Here is a 27700-nt window from a genome sequence, read left to right on the forward strand (position 1 = left end):
TCCTCATAATGGATTTTATAGCTGTGGTGTTTCAGGCACTTCCTTGGTTCCCTATACGGAGAAATCAAGTGAAGTTGAGTAAGGAGGGGCTGGTGATTTGAAGCATATTAGGTCCTCATAATGGATTTCATAGCTGTGGTGTTTCAGGCACTTCCTCGGTTCCCTATACGGAGCAATCAAGTGAAGTTGAGTAAGGAGGGGCTGGTGATTTGAAGCATATTAGGTCCTCATAATGGATTTCATAGCTGTGGTGTTTCAGGCACTTCCTCGGTTCCCTATACGGAGAAATCAAGTGAAGTTGAGTAAGGAGGGGCTGGTGATTCTCCTCATGTTGCCGATGGCTAAACTGAAGCAAAATATATGCTTCAACTCCATGAATTGTAGTTATCACTCCCGCAAGTCTCCCTGCTCGCTGTTCATTACCTCAGTGGAGTCTCTAAATGATTTTGATGTAAACAAACCAAAAAGTAACTCATAAACAAATACTATAGTCAAGGCGCTCAATAAATACGACTGATTGATTGATTCAGTCGTATCTATTAATAATAATAATCTCCCCCTCTCCCCCGCCTCCATCCCCCGTCTTACCTCCTTCCCTTCCCCACAGCACCTGTATATATGTATATATGTTTGCATATATTTATTACTCTATTTATTTGTTTTACTTGTACATCTCTATTCTATTTATTTCATTTTGTTAGTATCTCTGTCTCCCCCTTTTAGACTGTGAGCCCGCTGTTGGGTAGGGACTGTCTGTATATGTTGCCAACTTGCAAGCGCTTAGTACAGTGCTCTGCACACAGTAAGCACTCAATAAATACAATTGATTGATTGATTGATTATAGTCAGCAAGAAGCCAGCCAGAACACCCTAATACCCAAATACCAAATATCAAAATACCCAAAAGATAAGAGGTCTGTGGTGGTGGGATTTCTTTAGGTTGTGTCCTCTCTGTGAGCACAAATCCTATTCTCGGATGCTTCAAAATATCTATGAAGAGCCTGTCTTTTCAAGGATGATACATCACGGGTGGTGAAATTCACCACTGGGTGCTTAGGTGACTGAGCCTGTTTTTGCGTAAGGACCGTCTCTATATGTTGCCAACCTGTACTTCCCAAGCACTTAGTACAGTGCTCTGCACACAGTAAGTGCTCAATAAATACGATTGAATGAATGAGGAACCCACAGTCCCTGACTACTGTGCTGAGTGTTTGGTGTTTGCAGCTCTGGTACTCTTTCACCTTTACCTCTTCCACAGGTAAATCTACGAATCGACAATACCCCACTGAGTAATACCAGATCACTCATCTGAGAAGGAAGCCAATGGAAAAATATGGGAGCTTTGAGGTCCATCTGGTCCCTGAGGCCGGTCCCTGATCCACTTCCTCATTCTCCCTGAGTGCCTGTTTCCCTCTGTGTGGAATGATGGGGTTACTATGAGTCAAAAGCAATTGCTGAAAAACAGAATGAGTCCATTCCAACCTAGGGGACTCACTGGCTTCTCCATGGCTGTGGATCTGAAGGAAGAGAATCACACCTAGGAGAATGAGTCATGTTTCATTTTCTAATTAATGACTCACCACAGGAGAAATACTCAAGTGCGGTCTTGAATACCTTGCTTTTTTAATAAAAGCCCCTCCTGAATTATATGCTGCTAAAACCCAATTTCTCATTCTGTTGAACACCACATTGTTGGAACCCCCATTCCCTCTTATTATAGCATGTAAACATACACTTACAATTATTATGCATTTATTAAGTGCTTTCTGTGGGTTAAGCAATCAGTTAATGGGATTTATTGAGCGCATACTGTGTTCAGAGCATTATACTTAGCATTTGGGAAAATTATACATAGAGTTGGTAGACATGATTCCCTTCCCACAAGGGGCTTACAATCTGTAGTCATTGTAGTAAACACAGGGATAGATTTTTTAAAGGTATTTGTTAAGCATTTACTCCTCTGTGCCAGGCACTGTACAAAGTACTGGGGTATGTAGAAGCTAATCAGGTTGGACACAGTTCCTGTCCCACTTGGGACTCACAGTCTTAATCCCCATTTTACAGGTGAGGTAACTGAGGCCCAGAGAAGTGAAGTGACTCGTCCATGATCACACAGCAGACAAGTGGCAGAGCCGGGATTAGAACCCAGATTCTCTGGCTCCCAGGCTCCTGTTCTATCCAGAAAGCCACGCTGCTTCTCTACTAATCAATCAATTGAACACTTACTGTGTGCGGAACACAGTACTAAGCTCTTGGGAGAGTACAATATAATAATGATGGTATTTGTTAAGTGCTTACTATCTGCCAAGCACTGTTTTAAGCTCCGGTGTAGAGACAAGGTAATCAGGTTGTCCCACCTGGGGCTCCCAGTCTTAATCCCCATTTTACAGATGGGGTAATTGAGGCACAGAGAAGCTAGGAGACTTGCCCGAAGTCACACAGCTGACAAGTGGTGGAGCCGGGATTAGAACCCACGACCTCTGACGCCCAAGCCCGCGCTCTATGTAACAATATAGCAGGAGCATTTTCTGCCCACAGTGAGTTTACAGTCTAGAGGGGGAGACAGATGTGTACATGGATGTGGATGTGTACATAAATGCTGTGGGGCTGGGAGGCGGGGAGATGAATAAAGGGAGCAAATCAGGCCCCCCAGTAGGGAGAGGAAGAAAAGGAAAAGAGGGCTTAGTCAGGGAAGACGTCTTGGAGGAGATGTGCCTTCATTAAGGCTCTGAAGGTGAGGAGAGTAATTATCTGTCGGATATGAAGAGGGAGGCAGTTCCAGGCCAGAGGCAGGATGTGGGTGAGACGCCCCTGGTCAGATAAATGAGATCAAGGTACATTGAGTAGAGGACTGGCATTAGAGAACTGAAGTGTGCCGGCTGAGTTGTAGCAGGAGAGTATTCATTCATTCAATCATATTTATTGAGCGCTTACTGTGTGCAAAGCACTATATTAAGTGCTTGGAAAGTTCAATTCAGCAACAGAGACAATCCCTGTGCACAACGGGCTCACAGTCTAGAAGGGGGAAGGCAGACCTCAAAACAAGTAAACAGAGAAGCAGCGTGGCTCAAGGGAAAGAGGATGGGCTTGGGAGTCAGAGGTCATGGGTTCAAATCCTGGCTCTGCCAATTGTCAGTTGTGTGACTTTGGGCATGTCACCTAACTTCTCTGGGCCTCGGTTGCCTCATCTGTAAAATGGGGATTAAGACTGTGAGCCCCCCTGTGGGACAATCTGATCACCTTGTATCCTCCCAGGGCTTGGCACATAGTAAGTGCTTAACAAATGCCATCATTATTATTATTATTATTATTAAACAGGCATCAGTAGCATCAATATAAATTAATAGATTCACAGATATATACACATCATTAATGAAATAAATATAGTTATAAATATGTATATATATACACACAAGTTCTGTGGGGTGGGGAAGGGGGTAGCGCAGAGGGAGGGAGTGGGGGTGATGGGGAGGGGAGCAGAGGAAAAGGGGGGGCTCAGTCTGGGAAGGCCTCCTGGAGGAGGTGTGCTTTTAGTAGGGCTTTGAAGGGGGGAAGTGTACTAGTTTGGTGGATGTGAGGAGGGAGGGAATTCCAGGCCAGAGGTAGGAGGTGGGCCAGGGGTCGACAGCGGGACAGGCGAGAACGAGGCCCGGTGAGAAGGGTAGCACCAGAGGAGCGGAGTGGGCGGGCTGTGAGCCTGTTGTTGCGTAGGTATTGGCTCTCTCTGTTGCCGAATTGTACTTTCCAAGCTCTTAGTACAGTGATCTGCACATGGTAAGCGCACAATAAATACAATTGAATACACGAATGAAGCCAGGCTGGGATGGAGACAGCCAGGAGGGAGAGATTGGTAGGAGAGGGCAAACTGATATTCATGATATTCATGATTTGTTTTGCTTTGTTGTCTGATTCCCCCTTCAAGACATATCTATTACTCTATTTTATTAATGATGTGTATATAGCTATAATTCTATTTATTTTGATGGTACTGACACTTGTCTACTTGTTTTGTTGTCTGTCTCCCCCCTTCTAGACTGTGAGCCCGTTGTTGGGTAGGGACCGTCTCTCTCTGTTACCCTAAGCGATCAGTAAATACGACCGAATGACTGAATCTAAGAGTGAAGAGAATTACGGACCGTTCTGTAATTAATTCTATCTTTTCTTGATGAGGTAACTGAGGCCCAGAGAAGCTAAGTGACTTGCCCAAAGTCACACAGCTGGCAAGTGGCGGAGCCGGGATTTGAACCCATGACCTTTGACTCCAAAGCCCGGACACTTGCCACTGAGCCACACTGCTACTGAGAAGCGTGGGAGTCAGCAATTGTAAGTTCTCATCCCCAAGCACTTAGTACAGTGCTCTGCACGCAGCGCTCAGTAAACCAATCAATCATATTTATTGAGCACTTACTGTGTGCAGAGCACTGTACTAAGCGCTTGGGAAGTACAAGTTGGCAACATATAGAGACAGTCCCTACCCAACAGTGGGCTCTCACTCTAAAAGACGATTGAATGAGTGAATGAATATATGTTTGTACAGGTTTATTACTCTATTTTACTTGTGCATGTTTACTATTCTATTTATTTTGTTAATGATGTGCATTTAGTTTTAATTCTATTTGTTCTGACGACTTGACACCTGTCCGCATGTTTTGTTTTGTTGTTGTCTGTCTCCCCCTTCTAGACTGTGAGCCCGTTGTTCGGTAGGGACCGTCTCTATATGTTGCCAACTTTTACTTCCCAAGCACTTAGTACAGTGCTCTGCATACGGAAGCGCTCCCCCATCTTACCTCCTTCCCTTCCCCACAGCACCTGTATATATGTATATATGTTTGTACATATTTATTACTCTATTTATTTATTTATTTATTTTACCTGTACCTATCTATTCTATTTATTTTATTTTGTTAGTATGTTTGGTTTTGTTCTCTGTCTCCCCCTTCTAGACTGTGAGCCCGCTGTTGGGTAGGGGCTGTCTCTATATGTTGCCAGCTTGGACTTCCCAAGCGCTTAGTACAGTTTTCTGCACACAGTCAACGCTCAATAAATACGATTGATTGACTGACTGAAATACGACTGACTGACGACTGATTGATCTCGTCACGCGGGCCTCCCCTGTAGGCCCCAGGCCTGGACGGTTTCCCTGGAGACGGGGACGGAGCCTTCTGCGCCTGCGCGTCCTTCGGGCTGACGCAATGGCCCCCCGAGCGCTCACCGACGAAGCGGAGGGGGAGACGCGATGCACGGAGAGGCCGCTAGGGGGCGGGGGGGCGAATGGGCCCCAGGCTGGACGGTTTCCCTGGAGACGGGGAAGGAGCCTTCTGCGCTTGCGCGTCCCTCGGGTTGAGGCAGTCGACCCACGCGTGTGAGCCCACTTTTGGGTGGGGACCGTCCCTATATCAATCAATCAATCGTATTTATTGAGCGCTTACTGTGTGCAGAGCACTGTACTAAGCGCTTGGGAAGTACAAGTCGGCAACACATAGAGACAGTTCCTACCCAACAGCGGGCTCACAGTCTAGAAGGGGGGAATCTCTCTATATAACTCTATTATATAATATATATATATAACTCTATATAACTTTCTCTATATGTTGCCAACTTGTACTTCCCAAGCGCTTAGTACAGTGCTCTGCACACAGTAAGCGCTCAATAAATACGATTGATTGATTGATGTTTATCAATTTAAATAACTAAATTTAATTTAAATAACTTAATTTAAATAACTATTTATTTTATTTTGTTAGTATGTTTGGTTTTGTTCTCTGTCTCCCCCTTCTAGACTGTGAGCCCACTGTTGGATAGGGACTGTCTCTATATGTTGCCGACTTGTACTTCCCAAGCGCTTAGTACAGTGCTCTGTACACAGTAAGCGCTCAATAAATTTGATTGATTGATTGATTGATTGATTGATTGATTGAGACGCGATGCACGGAGAGGCCGCTAGGGGGCGGGGGGGGGGCGAATGGGCCCCAGGCCTGGACGGTTTCCCTGGAGACGGGGACGGAGCCTTCTGCGCCTGCGCGTCCCTCGGGTCGACGCAATCGGCCCCCCGCGCTCGCGCCGGCGAAGCGGAGGAGGCGACGCGATGCACGGTAGAGGCCGCTAGGGGGCGGGGGGGCGAATGGGCCCCAGGCCTGGACGGTTTCCCTGGAGACGGAGCCTTCTGCGCCTGCGCGTCCCTCGGGTTGACGTGCGCGCGCCGGCGAAGCGGAGGGGGAGACGCGATGCACGGAGAGGCCGCTAGGGGGGAGGGGGCGAATTGCCCCCGGGCCTGGACGGTTTCCCTGGAGACGGAGCCTTCTGCGCCTGCGCGTCGTTCGGGTTGACGCCATCGCCCCCCGGCGGGCGCGCCGGCGAAGCGGAGGGGGAGACGCGATGCACGGAGAGGCCGCTAGGGGGGGCGAATAGGGAGCAACCGGAAGTGGGGGGGGCGTCTCGCGCCGCCCTCCTGTCTGTCAGCGGCGGGAGGAGGGCGGAGCGCGTGTCGTCAGGCGGAGGGCCGCCATTTTGTGCTGCCCTCAGCCGCGGCCGCCAGTCTTTCGTCGCCTCTCCTCGTCACCTCACGGTGGTGGGGCCGCCGCCATCCCCAGCCCCGTCCCTTCCCACGATGGACCCCGCTTCCGCCTCCACCGGGCCCAGCGACCCCCGCCGCGCCAGGCCTCAGGGCCGGCCTCACCTTCGAGGACCCTGAGGGAAAGAAAGCGAGGGCGAGAGAGAGAGAGAGAGAGGATGGAGCCGGGGGCGGAGAGGGCCGACCCCCAGCTGGCCCCCCGGCCCGGGGCCTTGCAGAAGTTTTGCTCCCACGTGCTCCCCGGTTTCCTGCAGAAGCTGCTGCTGTGGGGCCAGATGGCGTCGGGGATGCTCCCCTCCAGGTGGTTGGAGTTGGCCCGCGGCAGCCCCGCCTGGAGAGCGCTCAGGGGGGGCGAGGAGCCCCCCCCCTGATAACCCCGCATCCCTGAACTGGCTGGAGGAGGACCTCTTCCTGCACTGCGGCCCCCGGGGCCTGGGCCTGAAGCCGGACGACAAGGGCGGCCCCTCGGACCCGCCCGCCCACCCTCTCCTCCTGCAGCCTCAGCTGTGGGGGCCCCAGGAGCTGGGAGCCCCGGGGAGGGTCGGCCTCCGGCCCTTTCCCAACTTCAGCGTGGTGTCCTGGGTGTGGACCCCCCCCCTGCCTGGACCGGCCCAGCGGGGGGCTTGTGGAGTTTCAGTCAATCAAGGGGGTGACCGACCAGAGCCCCCAGCCCCTGAAGGCAGACCGTGCCGGACGGAGCTGTATTTCCCCCTGCTCGAGAGAGGGGCTGCCAGAGATCCACCACCTCCGCATGAAGCGCTTGGAGTTCCTGCAGCAGGCTAGCAAGGGACAGGCACTCCCTACTCCCGAGCAGGATCACGGATACCACAGCCTGGAGGAGGAACACCACCTGCGCCGCCGCCTCGATCTGGGCCAAGCCTCGAAATCCGAGCGGCAGGGAGAAAGCCCGGCCCCACCCGAAAGTGGCTTGTCCATTCAGGAGACCCCCCCTACCCTGGAAGCCCGGGCCTTTCCCGAAATTAGGCCAGCTCGGGATGCGCCCGGAGAACGGGATCGAGCGGGCGACCCCCTGCCAACCCCCGCCAGACCGGCCTGCGGCAATAAATTAATCGACTACATTCTGGGGGGCGACTCGAGCGATCAGGAAACAGGCTCCAATTCCGAGGATGAAGAGTGGGACGACGAGGATGATGGTTTCGATAGCGATGAGCCCGAACCGGCCCCCGGGCAGCGGGACTCAATCCTCTGGAATTCCTTCTACAAGGTGGAAGACCCTTATAATCCCCAAAACTTCACGGCGACATTGCAGACCTCTTTTAGAGCCATTAGGGAGGACCATTCCGATTCCGAGAAGGAGCTGCCCGAGAGGTCGGATGCAGAGGACTCTCCCTGGACCGAAAGCTCCCCCGGTTCCCAAAGCTCCGGAACGGACGTCGATAGTGATGACGACGGGGACTCCAGCGCAGATGAGGCAGAGAACTTAAAACTGTGGAACTCCTTCAATAATTCCGATGACCCTTATAATCCCTTCAATTTCAGGGCCCCGTTTCAGACTGCCGGGAAAAAGGGCCAGGAGAAACCCGACTCCCCGAGGCGGGCCGGGGCAAAGGTGGCCAGGTGTCAGAGTCGTGCCTTATTAACTTGTCAGGTGCAGCTGATCAGGAGGCACGAGAGTGGACTTGAAAATCTGACCCAACACGGGATCCTCTCTGGAGACGGGCGCGTACACACCAGAAGAAAAAAGGTAAATATATATATATATTGTGATTATGAACTTGGATCAGGAGTTTTGGGGAGCGTTTCCATGCATGCAGTTGGATTCCTACGATTGGTCGAATCACCTGTACTCATTTTCACCCAGAGGACTATCCTACCAACACAGAGATGCAAAATAAAACAGCTCGTGATGATCAACTTGGACTTCAGGGTGACTCATCATTGCTGTAATTTTAGAATTGGGGACATAGAAATCACAACGTCCTTTTGTCCGTGGCTCACTTCCGAGCAAATTTAGCAGTCCGCTTAGAAAGTGACCTTTAGGTAAAAGGTTCTCAGTATTTTTCAGAGGGGCCTTGAGTTTTCACTAAACTATTTTCATTCATTCAGTCGTATTTGCTGAGCGCTTACTGTGTGCAGAGCTCCGTACTAAGCTCTTGGAAAGTACAGTTCAGCAACAGAGACAATCCCCACCCAACGGGGTGACAGTCTAGAAGGGGGGAGACAGACAACAAAACAAAGCAAGTGAACAGGCGTCAATATAAATATATTGAATTATAGATATGTACACATCGTTAAAAGAATAATAAATACGTACATATCCACACAGGTGCTGTGGAGCGGGGAGGGAGTTAGAACAGAGGGGCGGAGATGGGGAGGAGGAGCAGAGGAAAAGGGGGGCTCAGTCTGGGAAGGCCTCCTGGAGGAGGTGAGCTTTCAGTAGGGCTTTGAAGGGGGGAAGTGTGCTAGTTTGGCAGATGTGAGGAGGGAGGGCATTCCAGGCGAGAGGAAGGACGTGGGTCAGGGGTCAACGGCGGGACAGAGGAGAGGAGTGTGCGGGCTGGGCTGTAGAAGGAGAGAAGGGAGGTGAGGTAGAAGGGGGAAAGGTGATGGAGAGCTTTGAAGCCAATAGTGAGGAGTATTTGCTTGACACGGATGTTGATAGGCAACCACTGGAGAGTTTTGTGGAAGCGGGGGCGACATGCCCAGAGCATTTCTGTAGGAAGATAATCCAGGAAGCTGAGGGAAGTATAGACTGAAAGTTGGGTGATCAGAAAGGAGGCTGATGCAGTAATCCAGTCGGGATAGGATGAGAGATTGTACCAACAAAGTAGCGGCTTGGGTGGAAATCTCGAGTGCTTACGTAATGAGTTAATTTTTCATTTGGGTAGGTACTGTGAAGATCACATTACTTGCCCCATGGAAAATTCCTGGGTATTAGGAAGCCCACGTGTAGCTTTCGAAAGCTGCTATTTCAGCGCAGTGTGCTGAAGTGCATGAAGCACTTCTGCATTCACTGTTGCTGGGAATTCACTGGGCAGCAATAGTGAAAGCAGACACTGAATTTGAAACGTCATTATTTAAAAAAAAATGCTTTTCATCTCCAGGGGCAAACTGTGCAATTGGTTTAGTTGCATGGAACCAGATGTGTAATAATACTGAAAACTTTATCGGACTTTTGAGTTCATTAGGCTAGAAACAAGTACCACACTTGCTGATATGAAGTCATTTGGTTTGATTGTTCTTGAAGTCATTGGGTAGGACAGCCTCATATGATGTATGAAAGTTCAAATTTAATTATTGCTGGAAAATGTATATATATTTTTTGTTGCTTCTCCAGAATAGTTCCACCTCAGGAATTTGCTGTGGAAGGGAGAGTGGATGTAGAGGTTCAATGAGGAGACCTCTCTGTGTGAAGATTTTTCCCTGTATAACCTCTGTTTTTGAAATGGGGCTTCATCAGATCTCTCAAGTATTTTTAGTTGCTAAAAGTCCAGTGTAGCATCTCTTTATCCCATGTCCCTTTAGTAATGTGGGAATACTTAAAGAGTGTTCCTAATTTATAAAAATAAACATACTTCCGGGGCATGTGAATGACCACAGATTTGGTTCCTTCTGTCTTACATCCTGCTTTAAGGAGATGGAGAAATTCTTCGGAGCACCACTTAAGGCTGGCTCCCTCTTTGACCATATTAGGATTTTTTTGACGGATTCATTTTCAGTTTGGAGATGAAATGGGCTGCCCTGTTTATTTTGGGTACTGGAAATCAAACCCTTGGCATTACCCTTAATGTCTTAGTTCATTTTTCTTTGGTTTAGAACTCTTAGACATGTCCATCCTTACTCAGAATTAGGAAGGAGGTCCTAAACTCAAGATGTTTGAGTGTGAAGTGTCATGTCCACATAGTTTAAATGGATGGGTTTGATGGGAATCCACCCCCCCCCCCCGAAACGTAGATTTTTTTTTAAAGCCAGGAATTACAGAACACCTTTTATTCTTTAATTTGGAATTCTTTTATAGCTGTTTTATAGCTGTTGAATATGAACCCGTATATTGTCCTTTTGTAATTTTATTGAGGCCTGAGTCAAAGCCCATAGAGCTGTATATTATTCTTTCCCTGGAGTTTGGCCTCAGCCCAAATATTTCCAAAGACTCGAAATTAAGAATGCTTTTTTAGTGCACTGGGACTTCTGTAATATGTTGTTATATTGGTTCTGGTTGGTCTCTAGCACCTTGGCTATTATGAAATATAGCCACCGAGAGTTCACTAAACACTGTTTCAGCAAGAAATTTCAGTATTATAATGCCCTTACGGATAAATAGCCTAGTGGCTTGTGACTACCTTAACTTTCATTGGCGGGCAGTATTTCGAGTAATTTGAAATCCCGTGTGTAAACTTTCCTAGTGATACAGTAAAGGAATAATGATTTGGAGCAATATCTAGCTTGGTATTACAATACCTGGTAATTGTACTCCAGAGGTTCCTTAGACTGATGAAAAAGGAATGAAAGTGTCGGATCTCGGTGGAATTGGCTGATGTAACTATTGAATGTTTAAAAGCAGATATTCACTTAGTCACGATTTGGAGATTAGAGAACTGGTGACTAAGCAGGGACTAAAAAAGACCTGGACTCAACTGAATTTCAAATGAATGTGATCAGTCGAATTCCTCAGTGCTTACTGTGTGCAGAGCCTTGTACTAAGCGTTTGGGAAAGTACAGTACAGCAGAGTTGGTAGACACATTCTCTGCCCACAATAAACTCACAGCCTAGAGTATGACTAGTAATAATGACTAGTAATTTGGAGTTTTCTGGGGGGGTTTTGCAGTATTTGTTAAGCGCTTACTGTGTGCCAGGCACTGTACATATTGCTGGGGTAGGGACAGCATAATCAGGTTGGGCACAGTCCATATCCCACATGGGGCCCCCAGTTTTAATCCCCATTTTACAGATAAGGTAACTAAGGCACAGAGAAGTTAAGTGACTTGCCCAAAATCACACAGCAGACAAGTGACAAAGGCAGGAATAGAACCCAGGTCCTTCTGACTCCTAGGCCTGTTCTGTACCCACTAGGCCACACTACTAGTTCAGTGATTGTAAATGGAATGGCAAATGGGGCACTTGTTCATTAATCACAAATTATTTTGTAATACAATAGCCCCACTGTTAGATTAACAAATGCATCGTGCTTGCATATTTAATGATGCTGTGACATAATGAACATTCAGATTGATTTTTGGCATAACATCACTTTACCATGGACTTTTCTAATTGGTTGAAAACCATTATTTTAAGAGAATTATAACATGATAGGCTGTATCAATGACATCACACTTAGTCTGGTATAGCTTTCAAAGCTACTCATCAAATATTGCATATGTGCGTATCCCAGCAATGGAGCATGCTGGGATCCTAGCTGATAGATAATAATAATAATGATGGTATTTGTTAAGCGCTTACTATGTGCCGAGCACTGTTCTAAGCGCTGGGGGGATACAAGGCGATCAAGTCGTCCCACGTGGGGCTCACAGTCTTCACCCCCATTTTACAGATGAGGTAACTGAGGCACAGAGAAGTTTGGTGGCTTGCCCAGGGTCACACAGCTAAGTGGCTGAGTTGGGATTCGAACCCATGACCTCTGACTCCCAAGCCCGGGCTCTTCCCACTGAGCCACGCTGCTTCTCTCAGTGTAGAGCTCATCTACAGTGTAAAATGAAGCCACGTAGAGTGGTGTTTGCAGATATTTTTAGAGGTTAATAGGTGAGCATCTTAGCTTGTCATACCTTTTTATCTAAGAAAATACTGAACTCTTTTGTGAAAATTAGTTTTCAGTTGTCAACCTAATGGAGCAAGGATTTTCCTCAACTTCAGCATCCTTGAAAACAAAAAAGTGGACAAATTTAGATGTAGTTGCATGTCAGTTTGCCCAGTCATTTTCGGTTAAATTTATTTTTACCCAAAATGGTCAGGTTTCATTGCCATTCAGTTTTTTTCCAAAGCATTTTGTATGGAGATGTGTTTTGAAATGTTAAGTGATCGTATCCAAGATATTTGGTCACTCTAAATTGGAGGCATTCTCAGAGTATGGCAGATAGGGACAATGGCTTCAGCACCCTCCGCTTCCCCAGCCCACCTCCACGTGTGAGTGGAAGCTGCTTGAAGGCAGCTTAATCTTTGTAGAACCCCCATAAATCTATACATCATGGAGGGAGAGAGGGTGTGAGAAGCAGGACGACGTATGGGAAGGGGAGTCCATTATTGCGGGTTTACCGTGTAGGAGAAGCAGGCGGCACTGTCCTGAACCTCATTCCAGGAAGTAGGTCTGTCCCTGGAAACACCTTGGCTCACCCGGACCAAGCCTGAGAGGTTGTGGTCGTGGGGGTCTCGCACCACTCAATTTGGCCCAACTTTAGGAATGTTCTTGATCCTAATATCCTGGGTAACTGAGAGGAAGGAGTGGGGTTGCTGAAAATTGAGGGAATCTTCTCCAGCCTCAAAACAGAATAGGGCAGTTTTAACTGTCCTCCATTTGGTCCGTTAAAATTCCAAAAGTAAGTTTGGTATTCCTCCCCAGAGTCCTTTTCTCTAGTTCTCACCCATTTTCATTCCATATCAAGCCCCCAAAATTCCCTGAGGAAAAGTAAAAACTGGAAACTAAGATTTTTGTAAAAGCTCAGAGCTGGCCCACTTCCTCATCCCCATATTTGGCGAAATGGAAGAAGCGCAGAAATAAAGTTCCATCGTAAACATTGGCAGGATTTCTTTAAAATATCCCTCTTAATAGGTCAGTCATACGGGACCAGGTAATTCCGGATGAAGGAGCAGATGAGCGGGATAACGGGATACACGGCTGGGGTGCCGACCTGGATCCCACGCTAAAGGAGGTTCATTCATAGCAAAAAGTATTTTCCGTCTCCAAGTGAATACTAAAATAGTTCTGATTTTTGCAGGTGACTTTCCTCGAAGAAGTGACCGAGTATTACATAAGTAGTGATGAAGATCGCAAAGGACCTTGGGAGGAGCTGGCCCGGGATGGATGCCGCTTCCAGAAGCGGATTCAAGAGACAGAAGATGCTATCGGGTACTGCTTGACATTTGAGCACAGACAGAGAATATTTAACAGGCTCCAGGAAGCATGCTACTAAAGGGTCTCCATCTTCTAGCACCTTGAAGATGATCTGGTCTCCTTCTTGCCTAAAGTTCAATATTATTGCCTCTTATGTGAGGCTCCTTTTTAAAAGCAGAGGTTGGCAGCTGTCTTTCGGGTGGCAAGGGAGACTGGCAACTTGGATCCAGTGCCCCGGTCCTGTCTTCCTCGGGAGCCGTGAACCTACCTTGGGAGTATCCACACTTTATCTTGAGACAAGCCCTGCTAATTAACCGTGGGAGTGGTGTGTGCCTGTTTCCCTTCTTCCTTCCTTGAAAATGTTTCTTTTCGGATATTAGGTTGAACTGTGTTTTGAATGCCTTTTGCTTTGTGGAGAGGAAGGGGGACCTTTTAAGTTGCAAATTTGCACTGTTTAAACTTATTTGAAGGGGGAAATGATATTTATAGGGTTCAAAGCCTATTTTCAGTTCTGATTTAAAGTATGCATATTGAAGATTTCAAGTTGCTTTTTATTTTACACTCCCTCTCCTCCCCCCCGCCCTCCCCCCCACTTACTGCTAAATTCCAACAAACAAAAAAATAAGTGAATGTCTGTGTCTTGTTTTTTGATTGTGGCATTGCTTCTTATTTCCTCATCTGTGGGTGTCTTAATGCCTTTCCGGTGCAAAATCAGTCCTGCACATTATTATCATTTATGTACCTAAATTTCATAAACTTGTTTTTCTTAACGACACTTTAGAATATTTTGATGTTGAAAGCGTGGTGGATTTCAATAGTGCTTAGATGCAGTGCTGGTATCTTCTTTTCGAGACAGATAAATTCCCACCATTTTAAAGGATTTTCCAAAGCCTCTTTCGTCTAACCAGTTTCACGCAGGCTCTGAACAAAAATTCGAACCCATTCTACATTATTTGTGTGTGTCCTGTTGGGCATGTGTTCCTTTTGAAAGTTGGAAATCCTTTCACTTAACCTTTTACACTTGCAAGTGTCCAAGCAGTGGGAATCTCATCTTACAGACTTTTATTTTCTCTTAAACCTGGCAGAATTCTGCTGGGCAGGTAGTGGGGGACTTGGCTGAGCAATTTGCCACAGCTGCAAATACTCTTACAGAAACCAGTGTTAAAATGCCTCAGCACTGTCACTTTGAAAACCATGTTGGATCTGATCGTTTTGCATCTCCCTATTCTGGGAGTAAGAATGTAGGCTCCCCTCTCCAGGTTTGTGTTCGGTGGATGTAATCAACAAATCTACTTTAATAATTTTAGTACCGTCAGTTCTGCTTTAATACAGTAGTAGCTCGGTTCCCGAAGTACCACACGTGATGGAAAATCACACAGTCGTTCTCACACGTGCACTCAGCTGTTCCTGTCTGTGGGTCGTGTTCAACCTGGATAGCCTGGCAAGGGTGGGAAGATGGTTCTCTGATTCTTCAGTAGCATTCTATCCAAATCACGTGGTGAAAACCCATGTTAGACCAGAACTGACCGCAGGCAAGTGACAAAGCCTGATGACTCCTCAGGCAAAGGTTGAACTATTAATGAACACCCATAAGTTTTAGTATTATTTTAGTCCGAAGTTTACTTTTGTAATTTAGCTGTTACAGTGGCCATTGGGCTTGGGTTCCTTTCATTGTGCAGGTGCGTGCAGCTGCCATGTAGAAGCCTAATACTTAAAGGAAGGTCAAAATCCACCCGCCGTACTCGTGGAACTGAACAGAAAGTCAGGCTTTTCGCTCCAAGACCACTTTTTACCGATGGCGTGAGGTAGGGGATCATTCCATCGGAAACTAGGGACTGGAACGAGGCCTTCAAGGTTTTACTACCTCAGTCTGTAATTTATCTGGCCATTACCTTATTTCTGTCCAGCTTGCTCCAAGAACTGCCTCTAGGGTTTAAAAAAAACACAAAAAAACTGAACAAAACTTCCACACTAAGAATATATTGTCTTAAATAGACTTCACTTTCTTTGGAGAGGAAAGTCCTTACTCATTTTTTTTTAAGTGCACAACCCTAATTTTTTGCCTTGGCAAGGAAAACTAGTTTTAGGGAACACTGTTGGTAGAAAGTAGAAGATTTAGTGCACAAAGTAAAGCTGTTGGCTGACATAGTAACAACAATAAAGCAAGCTAATCTAAAAATATATATATTCCAGTGACTGTGGGCCACTAAGAGATCATTTGTCCATATTTTTGCTATTCAAATACATTCTTACTGAGTCAGAATGAAACCAAAGGTGACCTTTCTTCCCATAGTTCACTTGTGCTGATGAAATCCTAGCACAACTCCTGTGTTTTCGGAAGGTTGGGAACGTCTCTGCTTTCATCAGCTCTGACACAATATTCACTTGGGGTGTTTTCCATTCGATCTTTCCATCCTGGAGGAAGAGGCGAGAAATGCCACCAATTACCTTCCTCTTTGAGAGAACTGGGGAGGGAGCTAAGTTTAGAGTTGGGTAGAAGAAACCCAGTAAAGAAACCTTGTTCACTTCAGCTCTTGAAATCGTCAAGGCATGCCCTGGAAACTTCTGAGTTATACAACTGCAAAAACTTCAGTGGTGCTTAAAATGGTAGCATAGCGTGGATAAAACTTGCTTGGTAATGAGGTGTGTAAAATTGCTCCAGTTCCTGAGTGTTGAGAAATCCAAAAGGACACCTCTTCTTCTTTTTCAACTTTAAATCAAAACCGTAACTAATGATCAGATTTTATTTTTGTATCATTTTAGAGGCAAAGTCAGGAGCCGTAGCACCCTTCTTAATTGGCTCTGACAGATCCAAACCGACTTAATTGTATCCTGTTTGTTGGGGTTTTATATCTAAAATTATATTTCTGTGTATAGAACTATTTACAACTAATCTGTAAATTGTAATAAAGATATTTGCAAGGTATCAGTTGTTTATTTTTTGTGCCTTAAATTAGTCGTAGATTAGGTCATTTCGTTTGTGCCTTATTTGTTAAGGATGTTAGCTATTCAGGAATCCGTAGCTGGAACAGAATTTTCTATTGCGTAAGGAATGTAAAGTATTTAACTGTAGGTGGTACATAAAAGTAGCTTGTCTGAGCGAAATTTACATGTAATTGCAAAGCCTGGTTTTTAACCCATCATTTTTAAACTCTTTCCTCCTCAAACTTTGTAGCCCAGCAGCTATGAAGTAGTCAAATTGATTTGAAGTCTATTGCATGCCTACTTCTTGAGGAAACGGTAATGAGTAATAAACTGATGAATAGGAATGAAGAGGGAGGAAAAGGGAATAATTCACTAACCAGATGAGGGTAGGTCTCAATCTCAGGCCCACTGGGTTCGTCTCAGTTTCCCTCTGACCTCCTGCTCTTGGCTTCTGGGGGTATAGTTCTCTTTGGCACTGGTTAGAAAATACTTTCCTTTTACCTGGTGCGGGGGAAGTGAAAGGAGCAGCTCTATTAGTGCCGTTTTTAGAACTGGGCTGCTCTGTTGGCATGTAGCACAACCTGGAATTTCATCACCCACCTTGGACTGTTTCCATGGTAACATCTGTCCTCCTGGACCAATCTCCACCGCGGGGGTTAGTTTGAGCCACTCAACCGGTAGGATGGGATGAGGGGAGGAAGAGCCCCAGAGGAATGACAAGAGGTGAATAGACAGTGGAGGACCAGCTGCAATCTATCCCGCTCCAGAAGGGTCCCAACCCGGTTCGGTAAAATCAGCCTGAAATAGTCACTGAATTATCAAGATTTTCCAAGGTGCTAACCCTCCAATGCGTTTCCTACTGTAAGGTGCTGCAGGGGTGGGGAGAAACTAGGGTCCACATGTTGCATAGAAAAATCCCTCAAATTTTGAGGAGCTCAGGTGGGCTGGATCCCAAACTTTAAGAGCCTCAAACTCAGGCCGGAGAGATTGGGTTGAATCCAGGTGGGCTCCTAAATCCAAACCCAGCTGAGGCAGGACTCTATCAGGTTGTTACCTGATAACATGGTCACAACCAGCTAATGTCAGTCAATCCATGGAATTGAGCACTTATCGTGCTTGGGCTGGTACAGTTTTTACAGTCGGTAGATGTGTTCCCTGCCCACACTGAGCTTACAGTCTAGTGGGGAATAATGCAGCTAGTTGTTGGCTGTTAATTTCATGCTGCGTTTATTGTATGTGTACTGCATTTATTAATGTTAAATTTGCTGTTGTGTAGGTGAATGGAGTCCTTTTAAACTGGAAACACCTCTGGCAGGGCCAAGAGCGTGAATGGCGCTGCACACACCATCAGCGCTATGAACAATCCCTCATGTAAGTTCTCAGTCTATTTTTTTGTGTGTTTTGTGAAACGCTTACTATATACCAGGCACTGTACTAAACACTGGGGTAGATACAAGATAGTCAGGCCCTACCTGGAGCTCACAAGTCTGAATTGGAAGGAGAACAGGTATTTTGCTGATGAGGGAACTAAGGCATAGAGAGGCAGCGTGGCTAAGTGGAAAGAGCCCGGGCTTGGGAGTCAGAGGTCATGGGTTCTAATCCCGGCTCCGCCACTTGTCAGCTGTGTGACTTTGGGCAAGTCATCTCACTTCTCTGTGCTTCAGTGGAAAATGAGGATTAAGACACCCCATGTGGGACAGCCTGATTACCTTGTATTTCCCCCAGAGCTAAAAACAGTGCTTGGCTCATAGTAAGCGCTTAACACATACCAAAATTATTGTTATTCTAATAGACAAGTGAAGTGACTTGCCCAAAGTCACAAGCATGTAAACAGCAGAGCCGAGACTAGAATCCAGGTTCTTCTGACACCAGTCCCATGCTTTTTCCTCTAGGCCTTGCTGCTTCAGTGTCAGGACCAAAGTTGGTTTGGTTTCTAGGAGACTCCGTCACCCTAAAAAACAGGTGTGTAATATTTGCTTTTCGCTAAGGTTAGAGACCTGTTTACTAGTGATTCTATGGATAACATCCCCCCAAACTTCCACTTAGATACTGCACTCTTCCCTCTTCTACCCCTTAGACTGTGGTCAAGGAATCAGTTTACCAATTTTATTGCGTTGTACTCTCCCCATGACTTTCTACAGTGTTCAGTGTAACAGAGTTGGTAGACATGTTCCCTGTCTATGAGCTTACATTGTAGAAAATACAGTCCTCTAGATGACATTCACTTCTGCCACTACCAATTGAATTTGGGCTTTGATCTGTCTAAAGACTTCACTGCTGTAATGGCACCCCACATGAGATTTCTCCAGTGTCAAAAGTGGCGTAGAGGAAGAGAACATTATTCAAGTAAAACGCTCTTCTTTCAAGATACCCAGACAAATGCTTAAACCCTACTCTTGGCTCACTGAAGAGGCCTAGCCAAAAGTACTGGGGTACAGGACTACAGCAAGCACTTGGGGGATCCAAGGTGATCAGGCTGTCCCACGGGGGGCTCACAGCCTTCATCCCCATTTGACAGATGAGGGAACTGAGGCCCAGGGAACCGAAGTGACTTGCCCAAAGTCACCCAGCTGACAAGTGGCGGAGCCAGGATTAGAACCCATGACCTCTCACTCCAAGGCCTGGGCCACGCTGCTTCTCATCTATTTATTGAGTGCTTACTATGTGCAGAGCACTGTACTAAGTGCTTGGGAAGTACAGGTCGGCAACATCTAAAGACGGTCCCTACCCAACAACGGACTCACATTCTAGAAGAAGCAGCGTGGCTCAGTGGAAAGGGCAGGGGCTTTGGGGTCAGAGATCATGGGTTCAAATCCCAGCTCCGCCAATTGTCAGCTGTGTGACTTTTTGGGCAAGTCACTTCACTTCTCTGGTTAAGTTCTTACTATGAGCCAGGCACTGTATTGAGCGCTGGGGTGGATACAAGCAAATGGGATTGGACACAGTCCCTGTCCCACTTGGGGCTCACAACTAGACAGGATGGTCAGAGAACAGAACAGGGGGATGGCTGAGAGAGGGAGAAAGAGGGGCAGTGAGAAAATGAAATCTAAAGTCATGATCACCTAGCCAATTACGTGCCGGGCCAGGAGGAATGGGGGCTGCCACTTCTGCTCAGGTGGCAAAAGGAAACAGGGGTCCCAGTTCAGCTGCAAGCTGGGCCTGGGCATAAGAGATGCCATGGTGGCTCCCAAGTATGAGACCCCTCAAAGCCCTGAGCTACAGAATGTGGTTTCTCTCAACTGCTCATTTCCCTTCCCATTCATTCAATCATATTTGAGCGCTTACTGTGTGCACAGCACTGTACTGAGTGCCGCCTCCCCACTTTCTCCCTTTCTCCTGCTTCTCCCCAGCTCCTACCATCATCTCTTCCATTATGTAATAATAATAGTCTTTGTTAAGCGCTTACTATGTGCAAAGCACTGTTCTAAGTACTGGGGAGGTTACAAGGTGATCAGGTTGTCCCACGGGGGACTCACAGTTTTAATCCCCATTTTACAGATGAGGGAACTGAGGCCCAGAGAAGTGAAGTGACTTGCCCAAAGTCACACAGCTGACCGTTGGTGGAGCCGGGATTTGAACCCATGACCTCTGACTCCAAAGCCCGGGCTCTTTCCACTGAGCCACGCTGCTTCTCTGTAGGGAGGAAGGGAGAGTCTTACCACTCCTTCCCTTCTCCCTTCTCCATCCAGCAGGCCACTTTAATTTTAAGGGGCAGCAATCAGGTAAGCTTTGCTCTTTTGGGGAAAACAAAAAAGCTAAAATGGGAGAAAGGACCACAGCCCAATTTCGAGGCAGATCTTCCAAGCTCACAATGTCTGGTCACCTCGCCGTGGTGTGGTGCAGCAAATCCCCTAAGAGAGGTAATCTCTCAGTTTCCATCCACCCCCAGGTCTTCCTTGTTCTTCCCTTCAAAAGCCACTTACAATAATAATGATGGTATTTGTTAAGCACTTACTATATGCCAAACACTATTCTAAGCACTGGGAGGGATACAAGGTAACCAGATTGTCCCATGTGGGGCTCACAGTCTTAATCCCCATTTTACAGATGAGTTAACTGCGGCACAGAGAAGTTAAGTGACTTGCCCAAAGTTACACAGGTGATAAGTGGTGGAGCCGGAATTAAAACCCACGACATCTGACTCCCAAACCTGTGTTCTTTCCACTAAGCCACGCTGCTTCTCCTGTATAGTTGTGTTGTATGGTTGTAACAATAATAGTAATAATAATTGTGGTATTTGTTAAGCGCTTACTATGCGCCAGGCACAGTACTAAGAGCTGGGGTAGATCCAAGGTAATAAGGCTCACAGTCTTAATCCCCACTTTCCAGATCATCATCATCATCATCAATCGTATTTATTGAGCGCTTACTATGTGCAGAGCACTGTACTAAGTGCTTGGGAAGTACAAATTGGCAACATTATAGAGACAGTCCCTACCCAACAGTGGGCTCACAGTCTAAAAGGGGGAGACAGAGAACAAAACCAAACATACTAACAAAATAAAATATGAGGTTAGCTGAGGCCCAGAGAAGTGAAGCGACTTGCTTAAGGTCACACAGCGGTCGTGACAGAACTGGAATTAGAATCCAGGTCCTTCTGACTCCCGGGACCGTGCTCTACCCACTAGCTCACATCACTTCTGGAGTCAGAAAAGTTTCCCTTTTAACTTCATTTAGATTTCCAGGTGATTCTAGAGGTTTGGGATTTTTGAGTGTCAGAGCTTGGAAGGGGGACCTGTTCAAGGTCCAGGATCATTCCTCGGGTAACAATTCTGCCTTTAAGAATAGAGCACGTTGACTGGGGACTGTGGTGGAGAAGAACACAGGTAGCCCTTTCTCAACTGCGTTGGCTCTTAGAAACAGCAGCTTGGCCTAGTGGAAAGAGCCCAGGCCTGGAAATCACAGGACTGGGGTTCTAATCCCAGTTCTGCCACTCGTCTGTTGTGTGACCGTAGGCAAGTCGCTTAACATCTTTAGGCCTCTGTTTCCTCGCCTGCAAAATGGGGACTAAAAACCTGTTTTCCATCCTACTTAGGCTGTTAGTCCTATGTGGGACAGGGACTGTGTCCAATCTGATTATTGTGAATTGACCCTAGCACTTAATAGAGTGTTTGACACACAGTAAGTGCATAATAAATAGCATCATTATTATTATTGGTGGGGTACTATGTCAAAAATGACAACACACAGTATATTACAGCAACATGGATTTGTCTCACATCTCTTTCTTCTCCGCAGCCTGCAGTCCTGAAGGATCCATGAGTGAATCAAGATGACTCAATCCTGTTAGTTTCAAGAGAAATCCTTTCACACCCGGGAGTGGGCTGAGGATTGCAGCCCAAATTACAGTGGAAGAGTTGTGGTTACATCACCATCTTTACAGCCTCTGCTGACTCTTTGATCTCCTCCCCAGGGGCAGCCTGGGAGGAAAGAAAACTAAGGTCTGGAGAGAATTCTTGGGCTGATGAAGTCCTGATTGCCATTCAAACCCAGAGGAGCTCCTATTTTATTTTATAGTCTTTAAGTGCTTATGAGTATCTAGCACTATTCTAAGCATTGGGGTAGATGCAATTAATTGGCTCTTGCAATTGGATTTGCACCCTTTATTTTCCCTTTCCTCAGCCCTACAGCACTTATGTACATGTCTGTAATTTACTTATATTGATGTTGGTCTCCCCCTCTAGACTGTAAGCTCGTGGGCAGGGAACATGTCAGTCAACTCTGTCATATTGTACTCTCCAAGTTCACAGTGAGTGCTCAGTAAATATGATTGATCAGTTCCTTGTCAATCTGATCAAGATTGATTAGATTACTCAATTTTCTCTTCCCTTCCGACCAGCTCTGGGGGGCTGATCTCACCTGGGGATCGTCACTCCTCTCTGACCACCATCCTAGCTCAGCTCTTCGTATTCCAATTCCCTTCAGTTCCACAAAGAATATACTTTGGCTCCTGGAGAGGGAAGGCAGGAGAAGGAGGGGGAGACAGACATTAATATAAATAAATTACAGATATGTAAATAAGTGCTGGGAGGGGGGATGAATAAAGGGAGCAAGGCAGGGTGACACAGAAGGGAGTGGGAGAAGAGGAAAGGGGGCTTAGTCAGGGAAGGCCTCTTTTGCAGGCTCCTCCTCCCCCTCCCATCCTCTTACTGTGGGGGTTCCCCAAGGTTCAGTGCTTGGTCCCCTTCTGTTCTCAATATACACTCACTCCCTTGGTGACCTCATTCGCTCCCACGGCTACAACTATCATCTCTACGCTGATGACACCCAGATTTACATCTCTGCCCCTGCTCTCTCCCCCTCCCTCCAGGCTCGCATCTCCTCCTGCCTTCAGGACATCTCCATCTGGATGTCCGCCCGCCACCTAAAGCTCAACATGTCGAAGACTGAGCTCCTTGTCTTCCCTCCCAAACCTTGTCCTCTCCCTGACTTTCCCATCTCTGTTGACGGCACTACCATCCTTCCCGTCTCACAAGCCCGCAACCTTGGTGTCATCCTCGACTCCGCTCTCTCATTCACCCCTCACATCCAAGCCGTCACCAAAACCTGCCGGTCTCAGCTCCGCAACATTGCCAAGATCCGCCCTTTCCTCTCCATCCAAACCGCTACCCTGCTAATTCAAGCTCTCATCCTATCCCGTCTGGACTACTGCACTAGCCTTCTCTCTGATCTCCCATCCTCGTGTCTCTCTCCACTTCAATCCATACTTCATGCTGCTGCCCAGATTATCTTTGTCCAGAAACGCTCTGGACATATTACTCCCCTCCTCAAAAACCTCCAATGGCTACCGATCAATCTGCGCATCAGGCAGAAACTCCTCACCCTGGGCTTCAAGGCTGTCCATCACCTCGCCCCCTCCTACCTCACCTCCCTTCTCTCCTTCTACTGCCCAGCCCGCACCCTCCGCTCCTCCACCGCTGATCTCCTCACCGTACCTCGCTCTCGCCTGTCCCGCCATCGACCCCCGGCCCACGTCATCCCCCGGGCCTGGAATGCCCTCCCTCTGCCCATCCGCCAAGCTAGCTCTCTTCCTCCCTTCAAGGCCCTGCTGAGAGCTCACCTCCTCCAGGAGGCCTTCCCAGACTGAGCCCCTTCTTTCCTGTCCCCCTCGTCCCCCTCTCCATCCCCCCATCTTACCTCCTTCCCTTCCCCACAGCACCTGTATATATGTATATATGGTTGTACATATTTATTACTCTATTTATTTATTTATTTATTTTACTTGTACATTTCTAGCCTACTTATTTTATCTTGTTGGTATGTTTGGTTCTGTTCTCTGTCTCCCCCTTTTAGACTGTGAGCCCACTGTTGGGCAGGGACTGTCTCTATGTGATGCCAATTTGTACTTCCCAAGCGCTTAGTACAGTGCTCTGCACATAGTAAGCGCTCAATAAATACGATTGATTGATTGATTGATTGGAGGAGATGTACCTTCAATAAGGCTTGGAAGCGGGGGAATCATTGTCTGTCAGATTTGAGGAGGGAGGGCATTCCAGGCCAGAGAGAGGACTTGAGCGAGGGGCTTGGTGGTGAGATAAATGAGATCGAGGAACAGTGAGAAGGTTGACAGTGGAGCAAAGTGTGTCGCCTGGGTTATAGTAGGAGAGTAGTGAGGTAGGAGGGAGCAACGTGATCGGGTGCTTTGAAGCCAATGGTGAGGAGTTTCTGTTCGATGCGGAGGTGGATGGGCAGCCAATGGAGTTTCTTGAGGAGTGGGGAAACTGTTTTTGTAGAAAAATGATCCGGGCAACAGAATGAAGTATGGACTGGAGTGGGGAGAGACAAGAGGCTGGGAGGCCAGCAAGGAGGCTGATACAGTAATCAAGGCACGATAGGGTAAATGATTACATTAACGTGGTAGCAGTTTGGATGGAGAGGCAAGAGCGGATTTAGGATTTAGTGAGGGATTGAATATGTGGGTCAAATGAGAGAAAATAGTCAAAGATAATGTCAAGGTTACAGGCTTGTGAGGCAGGAAGGATGGTGGTGCCAACTACAGTGATGGAAAACTGAGGGGGAGGACAGGGTTTGGGTGGGAAAATAAGTTCTGTTTTGGACATTTTCAGATTGAGGTGACGGGAGGATATCCACGTAGAGATGTTTTGAAGGCAGGAGGAAATGCCAGACTGCGGAGAGGGAAAGAGATCAGGGCTGGAGATGTACATTTGGGTGTCATCCTCATAGAGGTGATAGTTAAAGCCATGGGAGTGAATGAGTTCTCCAAGGGAGTGGGGAAGAGAAGGGGACCCAGAACTGAACCTTGAGGGACTCCCATAGTTAGAGGGTGGGAGACAGAGAAGGAGCCCCTGAAGGAGACTGAGAATGAATGGCCAGAGAGCCAAGAGGAGAACCAGAAGAGGACGGGATCAGTGTGAAGCCAAGGTTGGATGTTTCCAGGAGAAGGGGGTGGTCAACAGTGTCGAAGACAGCTGAGAGGTTGAGGAGGATTAGAATGGAGTAGAGGCTGTTGGATTTGGCAAGAAGGATTGGGAAGTACAAGTTGGCAACATATAATAGAGGTGAGGTAGGAGGGGGCAAGGTGATTGAGTGCTTTAAAGCCCATGGGAAGGAGTTTCTGTTTGATGTGGAGGTGGATGGGCAACCCCTCTCCAGGAGGAGTAGGGAAACACGGACTGAACGTTTTTGGAGGAAAATGATCTGGCAGGTGAGTGAAGTATGGACTGGAGAGGGGAGAGATAGAAGGCAGGGAGGGCAGCATGGAGGCTGATCCAGTAATCAAGGCAGGATAGGATAAGTCGGATTAATGTGGTAGTGAGGAGGGGGTGAAGGAGACGCCTGCCGCGTTAGCACTGTCTGAGATTCCTCCTTTGCCTGTGGTTTGGGTGTCTCTATCTGTTGCCGAACTGTACTTTCCAAGCACTCAATCCAGTGCTCTGCACTCCGTAAGTGCTCAATACATTGACAGTTGTCAGCTGTGTGACTTTGGGCATGTCACTTCACTTCTCTGTGCCTCAATTCCCTCATCTGTAAAATGGGGATTAAGACTGTGAGCCCCCGTGGGACAACCTGATCACCTTGTATCCTCCCCAGCGCTTAGAACAGTGCTTTGCACATAGTAAGCGCTTAACAAATGCCATCATTATTATTATTATTATTACTATTATTATTATTATTATTATTATGTCATTGGTGACCTTTCAGAGGGAGTGAAGGGGACAGAAGCCAGACTGGATGGGGTCCAGGAGAGGATTTTGAGACAGCGAGTGTAGACAACTTTGCTCAAGGAGTTTGGAGAGAAATGGTAGGAGGAAGATGGGGCAGTAATTGGGGAACTAGATGGACCGTAAAAATGGGTTTTCCCCACAGACTCTTTCTAGGGTGCTCTCCAGGCCAGCCATTTTCCCTTGAAAAGCAGCATGGCCTAGTGGATAGAACATGGGCCTGGGAGTTCTAAGGAATGAGTTCTAAACTCAGCTCTGCCACTTGTCTGCTGTGTGACCTTGGACAAGTCACTTCCTTTTTCTGTGCCTCATTTATCTCATCTGTAAAATGGGGATTAAGAGTGGGAGCCCAATGTGGGACAAGGACTGTGTCCAACCCAATTACTACTACACTGTATCTACTACAGTGCCTGGCATATAAGTGCTCAACAAATATCACAATTATTATTATCACTAACAAGCAATCACCCTCCCCATCCAGTCTTTGCCCTGCCTTGCCCAGGTTACTGGGCTTTGATTAAGGTCACTGGCCTCTTGTTGCCAACTTGTACTTCCCAAGCGCTTAGTACAGTGCTCTGCACACAGTAAGCACTCAATAAATACGATTGATGATGATGATGATGATGATAATAATAATATTACCAGCATAATTCTGGGAGCTGAGGGCCCATTAACCCCAGTGTTCAGTCTAGAGAAATAATGCTGCTTTGGGTAAAACAAAGCTTTAGTCAGTGCTGCAACCCAACCAAAAATCAGGAGTGAATTGTTGAAGAAAGATCTACATAAGCACACTGCCACCCTGAAGGGAGTAGTTGAGTGAAAGCATTAGAGACAAGGAGGCAAAAGAGAAAATTACCAATCAATCAGTGATATTTACTGAGAACTTACTGTCTGCAGAGCACTGTCCAAAGTGCTGGGAAGAGCACAATGCAAGAGTTAATAGACACAATCCTTGCCCTCAAGCAGGGGTGACAGATATTAAGATCAGTTGTAGATAGGGGTAGCAACAGGAGTAGAAAGTTAAGCACCAAAGTACAGTGGGGTGTGAGTCAAAGAGCTTAAGGGGAAGAAAGTTAAGCACCAAAGTACAGTGGGGGGTGTGTCAAAGAGCTTAAGGGGAACATATGCAAGTGCTTATAGGGTCACACAAGGGAGGGAAAATAGTCTGGGGAAACAAGGGGCTAATCAGTGAAGACCTGAAAAGCTTGACTAGTGGATAGAGCAGGGGCATGGGAGTCCAAAGGACCTAGGTTCTAATCCGGATTCTGCCACTTGTCTGCTGTGTGACCTTGGGCAAGTCACTTTACTGTACCTCAGCTGTAAAATGGGGATTAAGATGGTGAACCCCATGTGGGACAGGGATTGTGTTCAACCCGATTTGCTTGTATCCACCCCAGTGCTTAGATTCATTCATTCATTCAATCGTCTTTATTGAGCGCTTACTGTGTGCAGAGCACTGTACTAAGTGCTTGGGAAGTCCAAGTTGGCAACACATAGAGACGGTCCCTACCCAACAGCGGGCTCACAATCTAGAAGGGGGAGACAGACGACAAAACATATTAACAAAATAAAATAAATAGAATGAATATGTACAAGTAAAATAAATGGACTAATAAATATGTACAAACATATATACATATATACAGGTGCTGTGGGGAGGGGAAGGAGGTAAGGCGGGGGGATGGGGAGGAGGGGGAGAGAAAGGAGGGGGCTCAGTCTGGGAAGGCCTCCCGGAGGAGGTGAGCTCTCCCACATGGGGCTCACAGTCTTAATCCCCATTTTACAGACGAGGGAACTGAGGCCCAGAGAAGTGAAGTGATTTACCCAAGGTCACACAGCTGACAGTTGGCGGAGCCGGGATTTGAACCCGTGACCTCTGACTCCAAAGCCCGTGCTCTTTCCACTGAGCCACGCTGCTTCTGACGATTGTGGAATTTTGTTTTAATTTTAAATTAATTAATTTAATTAAATTAAATTAAAAACAAAGACAGAGCCTT

At 47.0% G+C, this 27700-nt stretch overlaps 1 protein-coding gene and 2 long non-coding RNA genes across 3 annotated transcripts; 2 read left to right on the plus strand and 1 right to left on the minus strand.

Annotated features, from left to right (window-relative positions):
- Positions 1-6433: 6433 nt before the first annotated feature.
- Positions 6434-14791, plus strand: PPP1R15B (protein phosphatase 1 regulatory subunit 15B). Its single transcript, XM_038748769.1, is given in 4 exon segments — positions 6434-6927; positions 6971-7176; positions 7178-8276; positions 13481-14791. Coding segments are annotated over 4 exon segments (1698 nt in total). The 5' UTR covers positions 6434-6729; the 3' UTR covers positions 13676-14791.
- A 120-nt stretch (positions 14792-14911) lies between these two features.
- LOC119930566 lies at positions 14912-17008 on the minus strand. Its single transcript, XR_005451844.1, has 3 exons — positions 16899-17008; positions 15850-16011; positions 14912-15522 (listed from the first exon to the last, which is right to left on the minus strand). It is a non-coding gene; the product is annotated as an uncharacterized LOC119930566 (long non-coding RNA).
- A 178-nt stretch (positions 17009-17186) lies between these two features.
- LOC119931000 lies at positions 17187-22015 on the plus strand. Its single transcript, XR_005451871.1, has 4 exons — positions 17187-17244; positions 17798-17892; positions 18414-18483; positions 21760-22015. It is a non-coding gene; the product is annotated as an uncharacterized LOC119931000 (long non-coding RNA).
- Positions 22016-27700: the final 5685 nt, after the last annotated feature.

The sequence above is a fragment of the Tachyglossus aculeatus genome, chromosome 7 (genome assembly GCF_015852505.1).
Source record: "Tachyglossus aculeatus isolate mTacAcu1 chromosome 7, mTacAcu1.pri, whole genome shotgun sequence".
NCBI lineage: Eukaryota > Metazoa > Chordata > Mammalia > Monotremata > Tachyglossidae > Tachyglossus > Tachyglossus aculeatus.